General features: G+C 36.0%; 1 protein-coding gene across 1 annotated transcript in view; it reads left to right on the forward strand.

Annotated features, from left to right (window-relative positions):
- Positions 1–6,312, forward strand: part of LOC121390506 (tRNA pseudouridine(38/39) synthase-like) — a 34,832-nt gene extending 28,520 nt beyond the window's left edge. Inside the window, exons 16-17 of the mRNA XM_041522337.1 lie at positions 1,317–1,433; positions 2,733–6,312. Coding sequence (XP_041378271.1) covers positions 1,317–1,433; positions 2,733–2,821 — 206 coding nt within the window. The 3' untranslated portion in view covers positions 2,822–6,312. The remainder of the gene's footprint in view (positions 1–1,316; positions 1,434–2,732) is intronic.
- The last annotated feature ends 10,649 nt before the right edge of the window (positions 6,313–16,961 follow it).

The following is a 16,961-nucleotide window of genomic DNA, read 5'->3' on the forward strand; positions in this document are numbered from 1 at the left end:
TTTTCTGATTAACCACCATAGTTATTTGTCGTATTGTATAAAGGCAGGACGTAGCCCAGTTGTAAAGTGGTTGGTTTAGGATCGATCCCCGTCGGTGGGCCCATTGGGTTATTATTTCTTGTTGCAGCCAGTGCACTACAACTGGTATATCAAAGGCCATGGTATGTGCTATCCTGTCTGTAGAATGGTGCATATAAAAGATCCGTTTGCTACTAATGGAAAAATGTAGCGGGTTTCCTCTCTAAGACTGTATGTCAAAATTACCAAATGTTTGACATCCCAATAGCCGATGATTAATAAATCAATGTGCTCTAGTGGTGTTGTTAAACAAATCAAACTTTTAACTTTGTATTTCCATTCATATGTAACCTGAACTCTGTAACCCCTGACCTCCCTGACCTCTTTTGCACATTCCAACAACCAGTCTAAAATCTTCCATTGTAACCAGGGTATCATACTCTTCCAGAGATGCCAACCAGTATGAATTTGGTGGAATTATTACGAATTTAAAGCATAGAATACGCTATTATGATTGTCTTGTTCGAAATTCCGATTTTTAGAAATTTGCGTATTTGGTGTCGGATAGTATTTTGGAAGGCACAAATGTTGTTAACACCGGAGAAATGGAACTTTTCCCCTCTTCACTGTCGACAATCATAGATTTGTTTCCTGCCTCGTTTTTTAAACTTACGGAATTCCGAATAGCAAGCGTGGCGATATAGAATAAATCAGTCTATCATGAGATAAAAGCAAAAGAGGTTACAGATGTTGGGTTCACAGAGCTTCCACAGGGAACAATTTGTTTAACAAATTTTCAGATAAGTTGAGTATTTCCCTGGTAATGATTAAAAAGTGGCTAGTTTACACACAGTTCTATTAGCCTAAATGCTGAAGGGGCATTCTCACTATGCGATTAGTCTCACTGACTTGTCACATACGATTTGTTGGCCCTACAAAAATCAGAACGTATAAGACTAAAGTTGTTCCGATTTCAGTGTTCCCTGGTAATGATTAAAAAGTGGCTAGTTTACACACAGTTGTATTAGCCTAAATGCTGAAGGGGCATTCTCACTATGCGATTAGTCTCACTGACTTGTCACATACGATTGTTGGCCCTACAAAAATCAGAACGTATAAGACTAAAGTTGTTCCGATTTCAGTGTTCTCACGATTAGATCGTGCACGACTTGGAACGCCCCTTAAATGCTGTAGCCACTTTGTATAAAAATTATCAATTAACTGATTTGGTAAGCCCCGATTCAGTTTTAATTTTTTTTATATTTAAACTTAGTTTTTAAAAATTTTTACTTTTACAGAGTCTGACATTGCTCCGTGGAATGAACTGAGCGCTCCTCTGCTGCAGCAATCTGATTGGCTCATTCCCGGGAATCGACCGCGTGCATACAAACCCTTATTACAACGAGATACCTGTGGTATGTTACTAGGTGCAGCTTCTCTCCCCAGGGGCAGGATCTAGCTCAGTAACCTGGGGTGTGGTGGGCCCATTGGATTATTTCTCATTCCAGCCAGTGTTACATGACTGGTATATCAAAGACATTGGTATGTGCTATCTTGTCTGTGGGACAGTGCATATAAAAGATCCTTAGCTCAGTGGCCCGGTTCCTCTCCTCCTCCTCCCCCCCCCCCCCCCCCCCCCCCCCCCCCCCCCCCCCCCAAATTTTGCGATAAGTTATAATTTTATTATATATTAATTTTCTTTTCTTTTTTACGATCCCTCTGAAAAACCTCCCCCAAAATTCTCTTGGCATTCCACCTCATATCACTGGGCCCCCCCTAAATGTATTTTCTGGATTCATCACTGTAATCATGAAGAGTAGCCCATTGTATGGTAGCTGTAGGTTTCCTCGCAATATTTGTGATGCCATGATCTATTTATGCAATGTTCCAGTACAACTTTTGCAAAAAATTTACTTGACCAAGGACTTTATATGAGAAATTTTGATCAAAATTAGCCTTTACTTAATTACAGTTAAATGAATAATTATTTAATAATACTGTTGCGCAAACATACCTGGTAAAGTGATTTTCAAAAAAAAAAGAATTTACTGTAAATTATTTCCGTGCTTATATCCAATTAAGGTCCAAGCACGCTGTCCTGGGCACACACCTTGGCTATCTGGGCTGTCTGTCAAGGACAGTGAGTTAGTGGTTAGTCAGAGAGAAGAGGGTGTAGTGGTCTTACACCTACCCACTGAGTCGTTAAAACTCATTCTGGGTGGGAGCCGATACCGGGCTGTGAACCCAGTACCTACCAGCCTTACGTCCGATGGCCTAACCATGTCAAAGATTGGCAGGTCATTGTGTCGCCATTATTTGGCTTCGTACACAGTTTCAGATATTTTGCTCTCATTAGGCTGCATATCCATTTTTTAAATATATAATTGTTTAATTTACTTTTCTTTCAGTTTTTTCTTTTCTTTTTTAAATACGATGAGATCCATTGGTAATTATCAAACTAAAAAACTGATGAAGCAAATTCAATAATTAGATCGTAATAATTTACAAGGAAGATAATTGAAGCCTGAACTCGTTCACCAAATATAGAGGTGATTTCTATATTTTCACTGCAACAAAAATACAGCGAAAATATGACTTTTCACCGAATACAACATTTGTGTTTTTGTAGACCTATATGTTTCATTGCTATGTATATAATAAATGTTTTATTTACAATTAAATTAATTTTTTCTTCTTCTTTTTTTTTATCACAGAGAGTCTAGAAGATAAAATACAGCACTTTGCAAAGCGGCGGAAAATGGCGCACCCTATGAACAGTAGTGGTTCGAATGGTGGCACATGATACCTGACCAGAGTTACTTCCCCTGGGTATTGAATATTGGTGCAGTCACAGTAGTGGCACATATGCCAAATGAATTTGTGGCTTCCATATATTTTGGTGCATGCAGAAAAGGCATACAGTTACATGCCAAAGACTTCCAAATTTAGTGCTTTAATTGCATTTGTTGAACTGAACAGAAATGAAAATGATTTGCCGATGACCAAGTTTACAGGGTTTTTAAAAGGATTGATAATTTAATTTATGACAATTTACAAACTTGAACCTTTTAGTTTTAGCAGTGTTACTTCGCTAGTCTGTTTTGATATTTTACTTCACTATTTAACTATACACATTGATGTTTTAGTGAATTTTTTTTATTATTATTATTTTTTAGTATGTGCCATCAAACCTGTTTGAAGTGGCCACCTTTATTAAGTAACCATCTGTTATAACGAACATCTTGTTCTTCCAAATATTATCACTGTAGTAAAAAACAAATCTCTTGTCTACCAGATAAATACAACTGTTTAGGGATATCATCTATTTTTTTGTCCCTTCCCGTCGATATAGTAGGTAGAATGTAGTGCATGACATTATTAAAAACAGGTATCCAGAAGCAGGGCTGGCTTTGCCACTTGCCAGACTCGCCAATTGTGAATTTTAGGAACTTTTGTCGAATTTTAATTGGCAAAAAAAATGTAATAATTGTTATTTTGTTGCAAAATAGCTATAGATTTAGCATTTTTGAGATAATTTGACGAAATTTTCTGACCATCCAGAGCTAGTCCGGAGAGGTCGATACAAGAATCTGAAAATAGGGTACAAAATATTTACTGTTACAGTGTGAATCAACCCTGCATTTTTGTCAAATCTATCAAAAAATTATGCAGTGTCTATAAATAAATAAAAAAAGGGTGGTGCAAACCCCTTGAATATTTTTAGTATCCACCCGTGGCATCTCTAGCTAACATATCCATACACAGTTTTTTTTATATGTATGTGCCTGCCTGTGGGAAGCGCAAATAAAAGATCCCTTGCTGCTAATCGGAAGAGTAGCCCATGTAGTGGTGACAGCGGGTTTCCTCTCAAAATCTGTGTGGTCCTTAACCATATGTCTGATGCCATATAACCGTAATTAAAATGTGTTGAGTGCGTCGTTAAATAAAACATTTCTTTCTTCTTTCTTTATATGTATGTGATGATACTGTCGGAACATTAAACATTTAATAACAATATCTTATCTATATGCAGTGAGCTTGTTACAGCATTCTTTTATAACAGTTTAACAAATTATCCTCAAACAGTTGTGACAGTTAAGTTTATCTGAAATTTATTTTCCCTTCAATATCTATGTACTTTCTGAATACTTTAAGCTGCTTTAATAAAAGCTGATTTTTTTAGTAACAATTTTCTAGCGGTATGAATATGTAAATAAACGAAACCAGTAGGTACTCACTTGCAGTGAGTGGAAACAAACTTGGGATTACTGAAAATATATTCTTGTTTAAATCCTGTTGATGAAAGTTTATTTAAATTAGGTGCTGTTGGCTATCAGGTTTATTGTTTGACACGGTAATTATCAAAACAAAATTTGTTTTATTGTTGGTCCAGTAAGATAAAGAACGTATGTCAGTATTTTTATCACTGATTCAAGTGCTTATTTCCTTCTCTTGTCTGAAGAGGGCACGGTGTTGTTATTTTGGTGCATTGTTTTAAGATGCCAGTCTAGTTATATTAATGTGTATTTCATATCTCTCTCTTGGGCTGTAGTGTAAATCGAGGCAGAAAGATCAGTGTGAAAATTAATCAGCAAACAAGATAAGAAAATTAATTTCCAAATCACGATATACGTCAATTTCCTAATTTTGGAGTTAGTAGTGAGGGTATCGTGATGTTAATACAACTCAACAATATGACAAGTTTCTGCCAAGAAATGATATACATCACTTTCCAGATTTTAGAGATTGCAGTGATGGTATACTGATGTTGGTACAAGTCAACAATATGACAGCAACATTTCTGTTAAAACAATCTATGCCCACTGAGCAGGGTGTTAAAACTGTTTTGTATGATATACATGATGTCATGTTGCAGAAAATACACGTTTTGTCTCAAAATTATGTAAATGAATATATTATGATATTTTTTAAATAAACACTTTATGTAGAGAAAGTTTGTATGGAAAGTTATGGGGGGAAGCAGGGGACTGGCTTCCATATACGCAGGTACGCAGCTGCATACCACCTGAGATTACAAATATTTTATTTTTATTATTAAAATATATGATGTAAATGCGTGTATGTGTATGCGTTTTATTCCATCTCCAAAAAAGTCTGTGTGCCACCTGAAAATCCCAAGCTAGGCCGGGGGGGGGGGGGGGGGGGGGGGGTGCTAGCAATTTCTCTTAATTTGCAGCGTAATTTTAAACAGACAGTTAAGAGATATTGGCAATAAAAAATCTATACTGATGTCCAAAAGAAACTTTTGTCAAATTTAAAAACATTTAAATTGGAAATAAATGCTGGTTAAATATTCCTGCTTCTATGGAATGAAATTTTGTTAACAAAATGCAAAAACACCACTCTCATGAATATATATATATGTATTGAACATGCAACATGTTTTGGTGTTTCTTCAGGGGTCGTCTTTTTCTTCCATCTATATTTGTTTCTCCACAATCGAAACAGAATCTCATGTAAAGTGCATATAAAAGACTCCTTGCTGGCAAATGGTAGGAGTAGCCTATGCTGGTTTTACTGTCAAAAGTCAACTTTTGCCTTGGTCTCCACTTCAGCCCATAATTTTAACCAATTCTAATTTTTTTTAAACAACACACATTGTATTTTAATTCCGTTGTTACCAGCACAATGATGTATATATTAAGCTGTATATTTTGGCAACTCTTGTCAGATGTGTCTTCCGAAAACCTTTTGTCATTTTATATAAACATTATATATATATATTGATAATTATGTATTACGTATTTGACTTTTTCTTCGTGCCGAATGTACAGTCGATTTGTTAAAACTGGTGTGGAAAATATTGGATGAGTCATACAACTAGTCGGGTTACAGAGTCCATCGACTCTTTTTTTTGTCGAAATACGTCTGGGAGTACTGTTGATAAAACCTGTAATCACGTTGATTATTAATAATTAGGAATAACAAGTAAACAGAGAGGACTTGTGGATGTAAGATTGTCAGACTACATAAAGAGCATCTTTCAAAAGTTATTTGAAGTTTTTAAAAGTCATTTTTTGTTTTGATGTGTAAAGATTTTTTCTTTTAATTACATCCTCATAAAAATTACAATCAAATGATTTTATTTACTAAGTCATGGTATGTACTGTCCTGACCCAATATCCAATTGTTTTTCTCCAAGACATGTATTAAAGACCACATGGTATGTGCTGTCCTGTCTGGAAAAGTGAATATACAAGATCCCTTGCTGCTAATGGGAAACTAGCAGGTTTCCTTTATTCTCTTGATTCTTTTTTTATTACAAAGACTGGTATATCAAAGGCTGTGGTATGTGCTGTCCTGTCAGGAAAAGTGAATATAAAAGATCCCTTGATGCTAATGGAAAACTAGCAGGTTTCCTCTATTCTCTTGATTATTTATTTACAAAGACTGATATATCAAAGGCTATGGTATGTGCTGTCTAGTCTGTGGGAAAGTTGATTTAAAAGATCCCTTGATGCTAATGGGAAACTAGCAGGTTTCCTCTAATCCTGTATGTCAGAATTATAAAAACTTTGTACATCCAGTAGCCGATGATTAATAAACCGGGAGTGTTGTTGTGGTGTCGTTAAACAAAATAAACTTTTAACTGAAGACTGCTTGTCAAAATTACCAAATGTTTAACATCTAATAGCCAATGATTAATAAACCAACTTGGTGTAATGGTGTCGTTACACAAACCAAATTTTTAACTTTGTCTGTATTATAGATTTTGTCAACAGTGCTTACAGACTGTTTTGAAACCAAGTCCTACATCTAGTCTTATTATGTTGAAAAAATTAGCTTAACATTTTATTATTAGTTTTGTTGAACCGCATGTTAGCTATATGTGTTGTTAGAAATTGTGGTTATGTCAAAATTAGTTGATATAGTTTTAGAGGATTGAGTGGCGCATCACAGTCTTGTCACATTGAACTGTCGTGTTTACAGAATTCACTAAGCATTTACGAACTTTTGGAATAAGAAAGTAGTTATTTATGGCATATTGTGTTTTTATTAACAGTATTTGATGAGATTAATTTGCACTCTTTTGTTGCAAAATGTTGTTACGTTAAGAATATGTATTATTTAAAAACTAATCAAACATGTGGTAAGTTTGCAAAAAGATTTTCATTCAGTATTCTTCGAAATAATTATATACCTTTTTTCAACAATAAATGTTTTTATATTAATAACACACATTATCGAAAAATTACTTTCATACCGTAATTTTATAAAGAATTATTATTTGTTTATTATTTAACATTAATATACTGATGGAAAGAAATAAAGGATCACACAATTGATATTGTCCGAAGTTGACTGGGAACATATAGGCAGCACAGTCAACACTACAGACATTACAACTTGGTATGAAATACAGACATTATTATGCTAGTAGTGAATTAAATTTGGTCTACAATTCGATGTGTTCCCGTATTTCTTTCCATCAGTATATGTTCTTTTTAGAGAAATTTTCATAAAAATAATTTTGCAAATAAATATTTGTTTAATAATTACTAGGTAGCATACATTTTTGTACAAATGTGTTCTTGTATTAACAGGAAGAAACATATGTTAATTTTGAAAAACAGCTATGATTGTCAGTATTCAAAAAGTGCTAGGTATATTCATTAGAAGATCTGCTCGGTATTAAGAAGATAGACCATTTTGGATTTAGATCCTTGTGGTAACTGGACCCAATGTTATTAATCCAGTATTCAGGAAGTTTGTTACAGTATATTTTTTGTAGAAGTAAGTTCCTATATTAAGAACGTAGACTGTTTGAAAACATAACTTCCAAGTTTTTATTGTTAAAAAGACACAAATCAGTATTCTGTATATTTCCTATTAATCTTCGCCACACTATTTGTCCAGTATTGAAAGAATACAGATAACTCTCCCTCTGTGTTGATAACAAAGTGGTACCATAAATAGGGGAGAAAAAGTAACGATGCATTCATTTTATAGATCTGATAGTGTTGAACCAGTATTTTAAAATTGGTTTCGGTTCACTAAAACGTAAAACATGACTGATTTTGCAGTCCGTTGGTAGCGTGGTAGTGTGTATATATATACCCATCCATCATTTTAATAAAACATATTGGAGGTGCTATCTCAAAGTTGCATTATGGTGCCTTCCAAAATTATATATTAACTTTAGCTTTGAAATATAAACATTGTACTTTCAACTACATGTATAAACCCATGAAAAAGTTACAACATATAGTCCTTTTTTCACTAATTAATTCTAAAATTGCCTTTATAAAACACCCAAAAAGGTATTATTAATTAATAAAGTATTCCTTTTATATCTTTTGCCATTCATTTATTAAAGCAAGCACATAAATTACATTAATGTTTATTTCAATTAATTTTTGTGTATTTTTAATATAAAAAAAGTGCCCTGAAAATGGTGAAAATGCCCCAAAAGTGTTTGGTCTACCACGTCTTGCCAAATTTCTAGGGAAATCACTGATAAATAACTTGTAGTGCATACTGCAGTAAGAAAACGACGTTCCCTGATGGAAAGGACTATAGTAATTTATAGCTAGTTTGGAAAGTTACATGTGGCTAAAGGACCAGTGGCGTAGTGTAGTGTGGGCGGATCCACCGGGGCGGTTGCCCTGGGCACAACATTCTGGATTGGTGGAAGGGACTCGGGGAGTGCTAATGGTTAGGGGGCACAATACTAGTCTTGCCCCGGGCACTGGCAACCCACGCTATGCCACTGTAAGGGACAAATAGCTTTCATAAATTTCAGCTTACAACGTTTTGTTAGCATGCGTAGATGTAAAGAAAAAAGTCTTTGTTGAAGAAACTTTTATGACTGGTAACAAACCCAGCCTTTGAAAAATATTTGTCCGTTTGCCATGACGATTAAAAATCTGCATGGACAAACAAAATATACCTCAATGGCTGTCCAGTGATTGTTCAATGTCTTCTGATATCTATCGCTAAAACCTGCCTGTGACAGGGCGGAGGACCTGTAGTTCATTGCGGAGGGGTGTTTCTAGGGTTGATGTCTTGTATCCAAGTATCACAAGTCGTAACTAAATGTACATGTAGATATCGTACTAAATGACATTAAAGTCGACACAAATGTTGATTTGTAACTGATGTATTGCAACTCAAGTGTAGTTTCTAGTGAAACTAAATTTGCGATATGCAAATTATTGTATTTGTTGATTTTGTTCGATATGTTAGTTGCTGATGTTATTACTATAATTGTAAAACATATTGGAGCTGTTCCAGTAATTAGTACAGAGTGGAGATAACGTAATGTTTAATGATTTTATGAATCGGTGGAACTATTTAATTGTAGGCAGATGGCAAGTTTTGGTTAAAAAAATAATAATTTGGGAGGGGGGGGGGGTGGGGATATATTTATTTATTTATAGGTTAGTACACTGCGATGACATCAAATTGTGTATAAAAGTCAACTTCTGTAGACAGAAATGCACAATTCCAAATGGAAAAATCACTTGCAAGAAATTGCGTGTGGAATAGTGTTAATTGAATGTTGGCCAAATTTTGACTGGATTTTGGTAGGGGGGGTTTTGCAGGTAGAGGTTGTCCTACATTTAAAACACATGAATACATTTAAATATATTTTGTGAATGGCGCCAAATTATTTTTACAAAGATGAATTTCGTTGTTGTTTTTAGTTGTCTTTTTCTTTTAAAAAAGGGTTATAGTAAACCTTACTTTAAAAGACAATGCAAAATGTTCAGATTTTTTTTTAATTATTCATAGTCATATTTATTACTATTGGTGATGGGGTATTTAAATAAATTGCCTCCAGGTCTCAACTCATGTCAATTTCTGGAACAGTTCCAACTCACAAGATCTTCCATATAAAAAATATATATATATGATTATATTATACATACATACAAGTTATACATATAAGTTGCTTTTATTATGTGTTGAAAAGGAAAACCTGTGCCAAAGTATTTAACACATTATTATTATTAAAGATATTATTATAGATATAAAAGAAAAACGTATAGAACTTGATAAATACTCACACCCAGTCTTGTGTATTATTATGATTCTTATTACTATTATAATTATTTTATCTAGTCATTTTGATATTCAATCGTTTTGTTGTGTCTTTTGTTTGTGTTGTGCGTCTGTCAACATGTTTTGTACCGTGTTGTCTTGTTACATTTTGGTGCATCAGGATATGGGAGGAGACATTATTATTACTCAAGTGATCCACTGTAGCAATTCATTTATGTAGCCAGGAGTGCCATTTTCGGCAGTATATTATAGTTACAGGCACAGACCCCAAAGGGGCAAGCTAGAGGTCCATGCACACAAACATCCATGAAATACGAAGTGCTCCAAAATTTCAGTGTTTATAAATTTAAAAAAAACATACAGTAATGTATTTATTAATTGTAGGGGACATGTAATATCGTGGTCAGCATCGTATTTCGGGGGAAGATCAAGATATTATAAGGTCTGTTCATGTAAGTTAAATATTGTGAGTGCCCTTTTTACATGTTGCAACCCCTCCACGAATACTGTAGGCACTCTTTCGGAAACATGGTGCCTTCCCTTGAAAAAAATTGCATCTGCGTCTGCCCCTGCAATAGCAAGGGGGGAAGCAACTGAAATTGTGTTTAAAGAGGAATTAATAACTAGCCCCTCATATTTTGTAACGAGGTTGTGCTCGAACAACAAAATTAAAAAAAAAAAAAAAAGAGGTTTACTGTATTGAAGTGGTCAAGTAAAAGTAATGGTTAGATGATGATTAAAGAAGTGTCATATTTAGTATGGGGTTTCAAAGAAAGGAAGAGGTGGGAACAGTTCCCAGCCTGTTGAGATGCATGGTGGTCGACGATAATCGCTGTATCATTCCAAAATATAGCACTTGCTTCTGTCAGTCGTACCATCAACTTCCACATAGATCAATGTAATAAAAATCATGAATTTCATACTGTGCTGCTTGCCAACACCTTTGCTGCTCATCGAAAAGAGTAGCCCATGAAGTGGTGACAGCGTGTTTCCTCTCTCAATATCTGACTGACGCCATATAACCGTAAATACAATGTATTGAGTGCGTCGTTAAATAACACATTTTTCTTTCTTTCTTGCCAACATGATATGCATTGGCTTTAGAATTTGGAAAGGAGCCAGTGGCTCACTTACAGATGTAAAAACAAAGGTGGCCATAATATGTGTTGGCAGACTCAAGTATAAATTATACAAATTAACAACTTCTTTAAAACCAGTGGCTGTAATCTTTTGACAGCCATGTCACGGCATGTTATTCCCCCCACTTAAAACATTTCTAATGCAGAATCCTATACATATATATGATAAAACCCTGCATTTATTACTAAATGTTCAAGTACTAACTAGTGTAATATATGTTCTTATTGTCTGTCTTTTGTTGTTCATTTGGAAAGTCTGTAGATCCTGTGTCTATTATTGTTTTCTATTGGCTCGCCATGTTGGTGGTATTTGTAAGAAGACATTTCATTGGTTGTATAGTGAATACTTGTAATATAACATTGAATCTATGGTTTCGGGGATTACATGGTTACAGTATTAATATTATTGTGTTTCTTCATGTGCGTTCTTATCATATTTTTCTTGTTATAAGATATATTTGCATTACTTTTGTTGCAAAAAGAAAAACTACTACTACCACCATACATTTACATGTTTGTGCGCCTTTTCATAAATGTTTTTTGCTTGTATGAATTCTACATCAAGAACCTCCTATTGTTCAACTGCACAAATTACTCATTTGGCAAAAAGTATTAATATAAATGTCTAAAGATATTATACTGGTGTTTATTGTACTCATTTGGCTATAAGTATTAATATGATGCATAAAAATAAGATAGGCTACTTGTATTAAAATTGTAATGCTTTTTTCAGCATATGGTATCAACATTAATATTTAGTGTATACTGAGACCAACAAGTTTACCAATTTGTTATTATTGCACTTTAAAATACAAGCTACATTCAATGACAGTGACACATTTCATTTAAGGATTGTCTGTTATTTCTTTTACGTTCATCGGGGGATTACCCAAAAAAAAATCATCCGCAAACTGTGAATCGGTGAAACCGTTCTCACATACGTTTGTGAAGTTTGTGGATGATTTTTTTTTTTTTCATACCCAGATGAATATAAAAGAAATAACAGACAATATTTATAATTAAATTTGAATTGTACTTGCTAATAATAACACTAGAAGTTCATACTTTATCTTGAATTATTTTTAGTCGATAAACAATAATGCTCAATAAGACAACTTGCCCATATAAAATGACGTTCCCTGACAACGTAATTTTCATGTTCATTGAGAAATGAAGCGGCGGAGCAGATAATTTTGCCATGCTCGTATACCACTACGGTTTCGAGCATGTCTGTTCCAGATCCCATCTCTGGATAGCCAGGGTCCTGTCCCAGGACAGATTGAGAAATGAACACACTCCCGTTGCTATGTCTGGACCAATGGGATGACGTTACATTGTAATGAATGTAACAGACATTTTATTATTTTGTATTGAAAATCTCCTGTCCGGTATTCTGACATAATGCTTCTATGATAATCCAGCGTTACAATTTTTTTCATATTGAAAGTCAAGTCTTTTTTAATTTACGCACATTACCAAGTTGCTAAACTTGCATGTCTTAGTATATGATTTTCATTCAGTTGTTGGAAATACTAAAGAGTGAAATGTAGTAATATATTGTGGTTTTCTAGCAACAGATCAGGGTTCTTAGCATTCTGTTTTTTAGTCAAATTTATTTATGATCCCCGTTTTAAATTTCAAAATTGCTTTATATATTTCATTAAATAGGAGAGGGCGGGATGTAACCTAGTGGTAAAACGACCGATCCCCGTCAGTGGACCCATTGGGCTATTTCTCGTTCCAGCCGGTGCACCGCAACTGGTATTTCAAAGGCTGTGTTGTATGTGCTATCCTGTCTGTGGGATGGTGCATATAAAAGATCCCTTGCTACTAATGGAACATTGTTGCAGGTTTTCTCTATGACTGTGTCAAAATGACCGTATGTTTGGCATCCAATAGCCAATGATTAATAAATCAATGTGCTCTAGTGGTGTTGTTAAACAAAACAAACTTTATATAAATAGGAGATTTGGTACTTCAACATTTCATAACCAGTCTCTTAAAAAAAAAAAAAATTCTTTTAAAGGGAGAACTCCGATCTAAATAATCTTGGATCTGTTGCCATCTTCAGAAAATTGTTAATTCATCGAAGTTTTTATTGAGGGTTGGGTTTTTTTTCAGTTCTCTCCGTAAATATGAATACCATATGGTTGGTTCTATTTTTATTTTTTACAGTATGTTTCATCCACAACAGAATTGTTGAAATATTTTGCCAGTATTCTATTTTATGCATGTCATTTCAAGTGTATTAGCTATCATTAAAATAAACTTCCATGGTCATACACATTGTTGTTGTTTCTTTAACCTAGTCCCCTCCACACACACACACCATGATAACTAAACAATGTGCTACTTCCATCGTCATACACATTGTTGTTGTTTCTTTAACCTAGTCCCCTCCACACACACACACACCCTGATAACTAAACAATGTGCTACTTCCATCGTCATACACATTGTTGTTGTTTCTTTAACCTAGTCCCCTCCACACACACACACCCTGATAACTAAACAATGTGCTACTTCCATCGTCATACACATTGTTGTTGTTTCTTTAACCTAGTCCCCTCCACACACACACCATGATAACTAAACAATGTGCTACTTCCATGGTCATACACATTGTTGTTGTTTCTTTAACCTAGTCCCCTCCACACACACACACCCTGATAACTAAACAATGTGCTACTTCCATGGTCATACACATTGTTGTTGTTTCTTTAACCTAGTCCCCTCCACACACACACACACACACCCTGATAACTAAACAATGTGCTACTTCCATCGTCATACACATTGTTGTTTCTTTAACCTAGTCCCCTCCACACACACACACACCCTGATAACTAAACAATGTGCTACTTCCATCGTCATACACGTTGTTGTTGTTTCTTTAACCTAGTCCCCCTCCACACACACACACCCTGATAACTAAACAATGTGCTACTTCCATCGTCATACACGTTGTTGTTTCTTTAACCTAGTCCCCTCCACACACACACACCCTGATAACTAAACAATGTGCTGAGGTAAGCTTGAATATTTTTTTTTCTTTTTTAAAACTGGATGAGTATTTCATGTTTGTTTTGTGTTTATATGTGTGAATTAAAGGATATTTTCCAAGACGTACATCTTTAATAATATTTGTGAAGTGGGTCTACAGGGTGGTAGGTACTGGGTTCGGATCCCAGTTGAGGCATGGGATTTTTAATCCAGATACCAACTCCAAACCCTGAGTGAGTGCTCCGCAAGGCTCAATGGGTAGCTGTAAACCACTTGCACCGACCAGTGATCCATAACTGGTTCAACAAAGGCCATGGTTTGTGCTATTCTGCCTGTGGGAAGTGCAAATAAAAGATCCCTTGCTACTACTCGGAAAGAGTAGTCCATGTAGTGGCGACAGCGGGTTTCCTCTCCAAATCTGTGTGGTCCTTAACCATATGTCTGACGCCATATAACCGTAAATAAAATGGGTTGAGTGCGGGGTGTATGGGTGACTATTGTGGTCCATTTAGTATTGCAATAGCTAAAATACTATTATGATAGTATTACAATTGTGATAGTAGCATTGAGAATTCTGAAATCGCTTCGATAACTATACTACTCAAAAGAATTTAAGGGTCAGACGATATTTTCGCCATTATTTTCTGAATGTCAATTATATTAGCTAGACCATAATGTCACGCATGGTATTGTTCCATTTTGACGAAAGTGGGTCTAAGCAACCCATAAATGAATTAAAATCCACTGTCATTGACACTGTCGACTAGTTCTAATGGCGAAAACATGCTTACATTTGCACGTAAATTAGGGCGAAAGCGAAAGGTCTGCTAAGTGCCCATAACTTGCTTTTTCACAAAGCGCTTCATTTGCACGCTTTGCATGTGTATTCCATGTTCCCAATGCTGAATTTCCGTATAATTGGAGCTTGCGTTCGTGTACGGTGCACTCCAAATTCGACAATGGTACGACGTCAGCTGACTATCGAAGATCGAGGAAGGGCTATTGCTTGGCTTCAGGATGGCAATACGCAAAGAAATGTTGCTCTGAGACTTGGTGTCAGTCAGAGTGTCGTTGGCCGACTGTGGCAACGGTACCAAGCAACGAATTCTGTTCGAAATCGTCCACGTTCGGGAAGACCCCGGAGCACTACAAATAGAGAGGACCGCTACATCACCAATATGGCTCTACGTCAACGCACAACCACTGCACGCCGATTACGTGACAATCTGCGGACTGCGACTGGAACTCGAGTGTCTGATCAAACCATACGCAATCATCTGAGAGCCAATAATCTACGCTGCCGTCGCCAGGCTGTTCGACCTCCACTCCTACCACGTCACAGAACGGCCAGATGTCACTGGTGCACGCTTCATCTGCGGTGGCAATGTGTTCAGTGGGGTCGAGTGATGTTCACTGATGAGTCCAGGTTTAGTCTCCAGTTTAACGACGGTCGGGTTCGTGTCTACAGACGTCCTGGGGAGCGCTTCGCTGACGTTAACGTTAGACAACGTCACCGGTTCGGTGGTGGCAGCGTCATGGTGTGGGGCGGCATCTCTATCCACCACAGGACCCCCCTCTATGTGGTGGATGGCAATCTGAATGGAATCCGCTATCTGAATGAGATTATCCGGCCGTTGGTTCTCCCAGGCCTTCAGCAGATTGGCGGCGGGGCAGTTCTGCAGGATGGCAATGCCAGACCCCACCGCGCCAGGGTGGTAACGGACTTTCTCAGACAACAAGTTATCGCCAGGATGGATTGGCCAGCATATTCGCCTGACTTGGCCCCAATAGAGACGCCTGGGACGAATTAGGCAGGAGAGTTCGGGATAACCATGCCCCTCCGGCCAACCTTCATGATCTGGGTCAACTTCTTATGGCAGAGTGGCAGGCCATTCCCCAAAAGAGTTCTTCAGACGTCTGATCAACAGCATGAGGCAACGATGTGTCGAGTGTATTCGCGCCAGGGGTGGATTCACACACTATTAAACGAATGTTCTAATGTGTAAAATCCATGTTTGACAACCTTCAACTTTGACAGCATGTCATGTAACTTTCTTGTATACAGTGACGTTTATTTGTGTTTTTTTGTAAATATGGAACAATAAATTAAATTTTTGGTGTAGTTTACATCATCAATCTAATACACTCTGAAACTTATTTGGTTATAAATTTTTGACCCTTAAATTCTTTTGAGTAGTATAATATGAATAGATATTTCGCAAAACTATTCACTTCAGTCTTCCAATATGTATCTATGCATGTGTTTGAGAGAGATTGCGTGTGTACGTATGTCTATACTTGGTTATTTGCAATAGTGATAACAATATCACTATAGGTAGTTAAACCATGCATTGGTCATAAACCATATACTATGCACACTATCGATAGTTGAGCAAACAATTGCGATAGTTAAATTAACTATCGAGGCATGGACTATCGCAACATCGATAGTTCCATGTACTGTTACACCACTAGTGGCGGGGGGAGGGTTAGGTAATCTAGATTAGTTTCCCCACGACCGGTATATCAAATGTGTTGCATCTTGTCTGGAGGAAAGTGGGTACGGTTATAGAATATGTCCGCCACCTAAATACAACCATTTACTATACACTAAATAACGAATATGTAATTTTCTATAATTTTTACTACTCTGACGATTACTAAAATAAAGCCAATAACTCGAGTTAATTTCCATTTTATTTTATTTTAAGAACTTTGCGTTATTTTGTGTTTTATTTCAGGAACGGTTAGGGTTTTGTTTGTTTTAGGAACATA

This window comes from Gigantopelta aegis, chromosome 15, assembly GCF_016097555.1.
Source record: "Gigantopelta aegis isolate Gae_Host chromosome 15, Gae_host_genome, whole genome shotgun sequence".
Classification (NCBI taxonomy): Eukaryota; Metazoa; Mollusca; class Gastropoda; order Neomphalida; family Peltospiridae; genus Gigantopelta; species Gigantopelta aegis.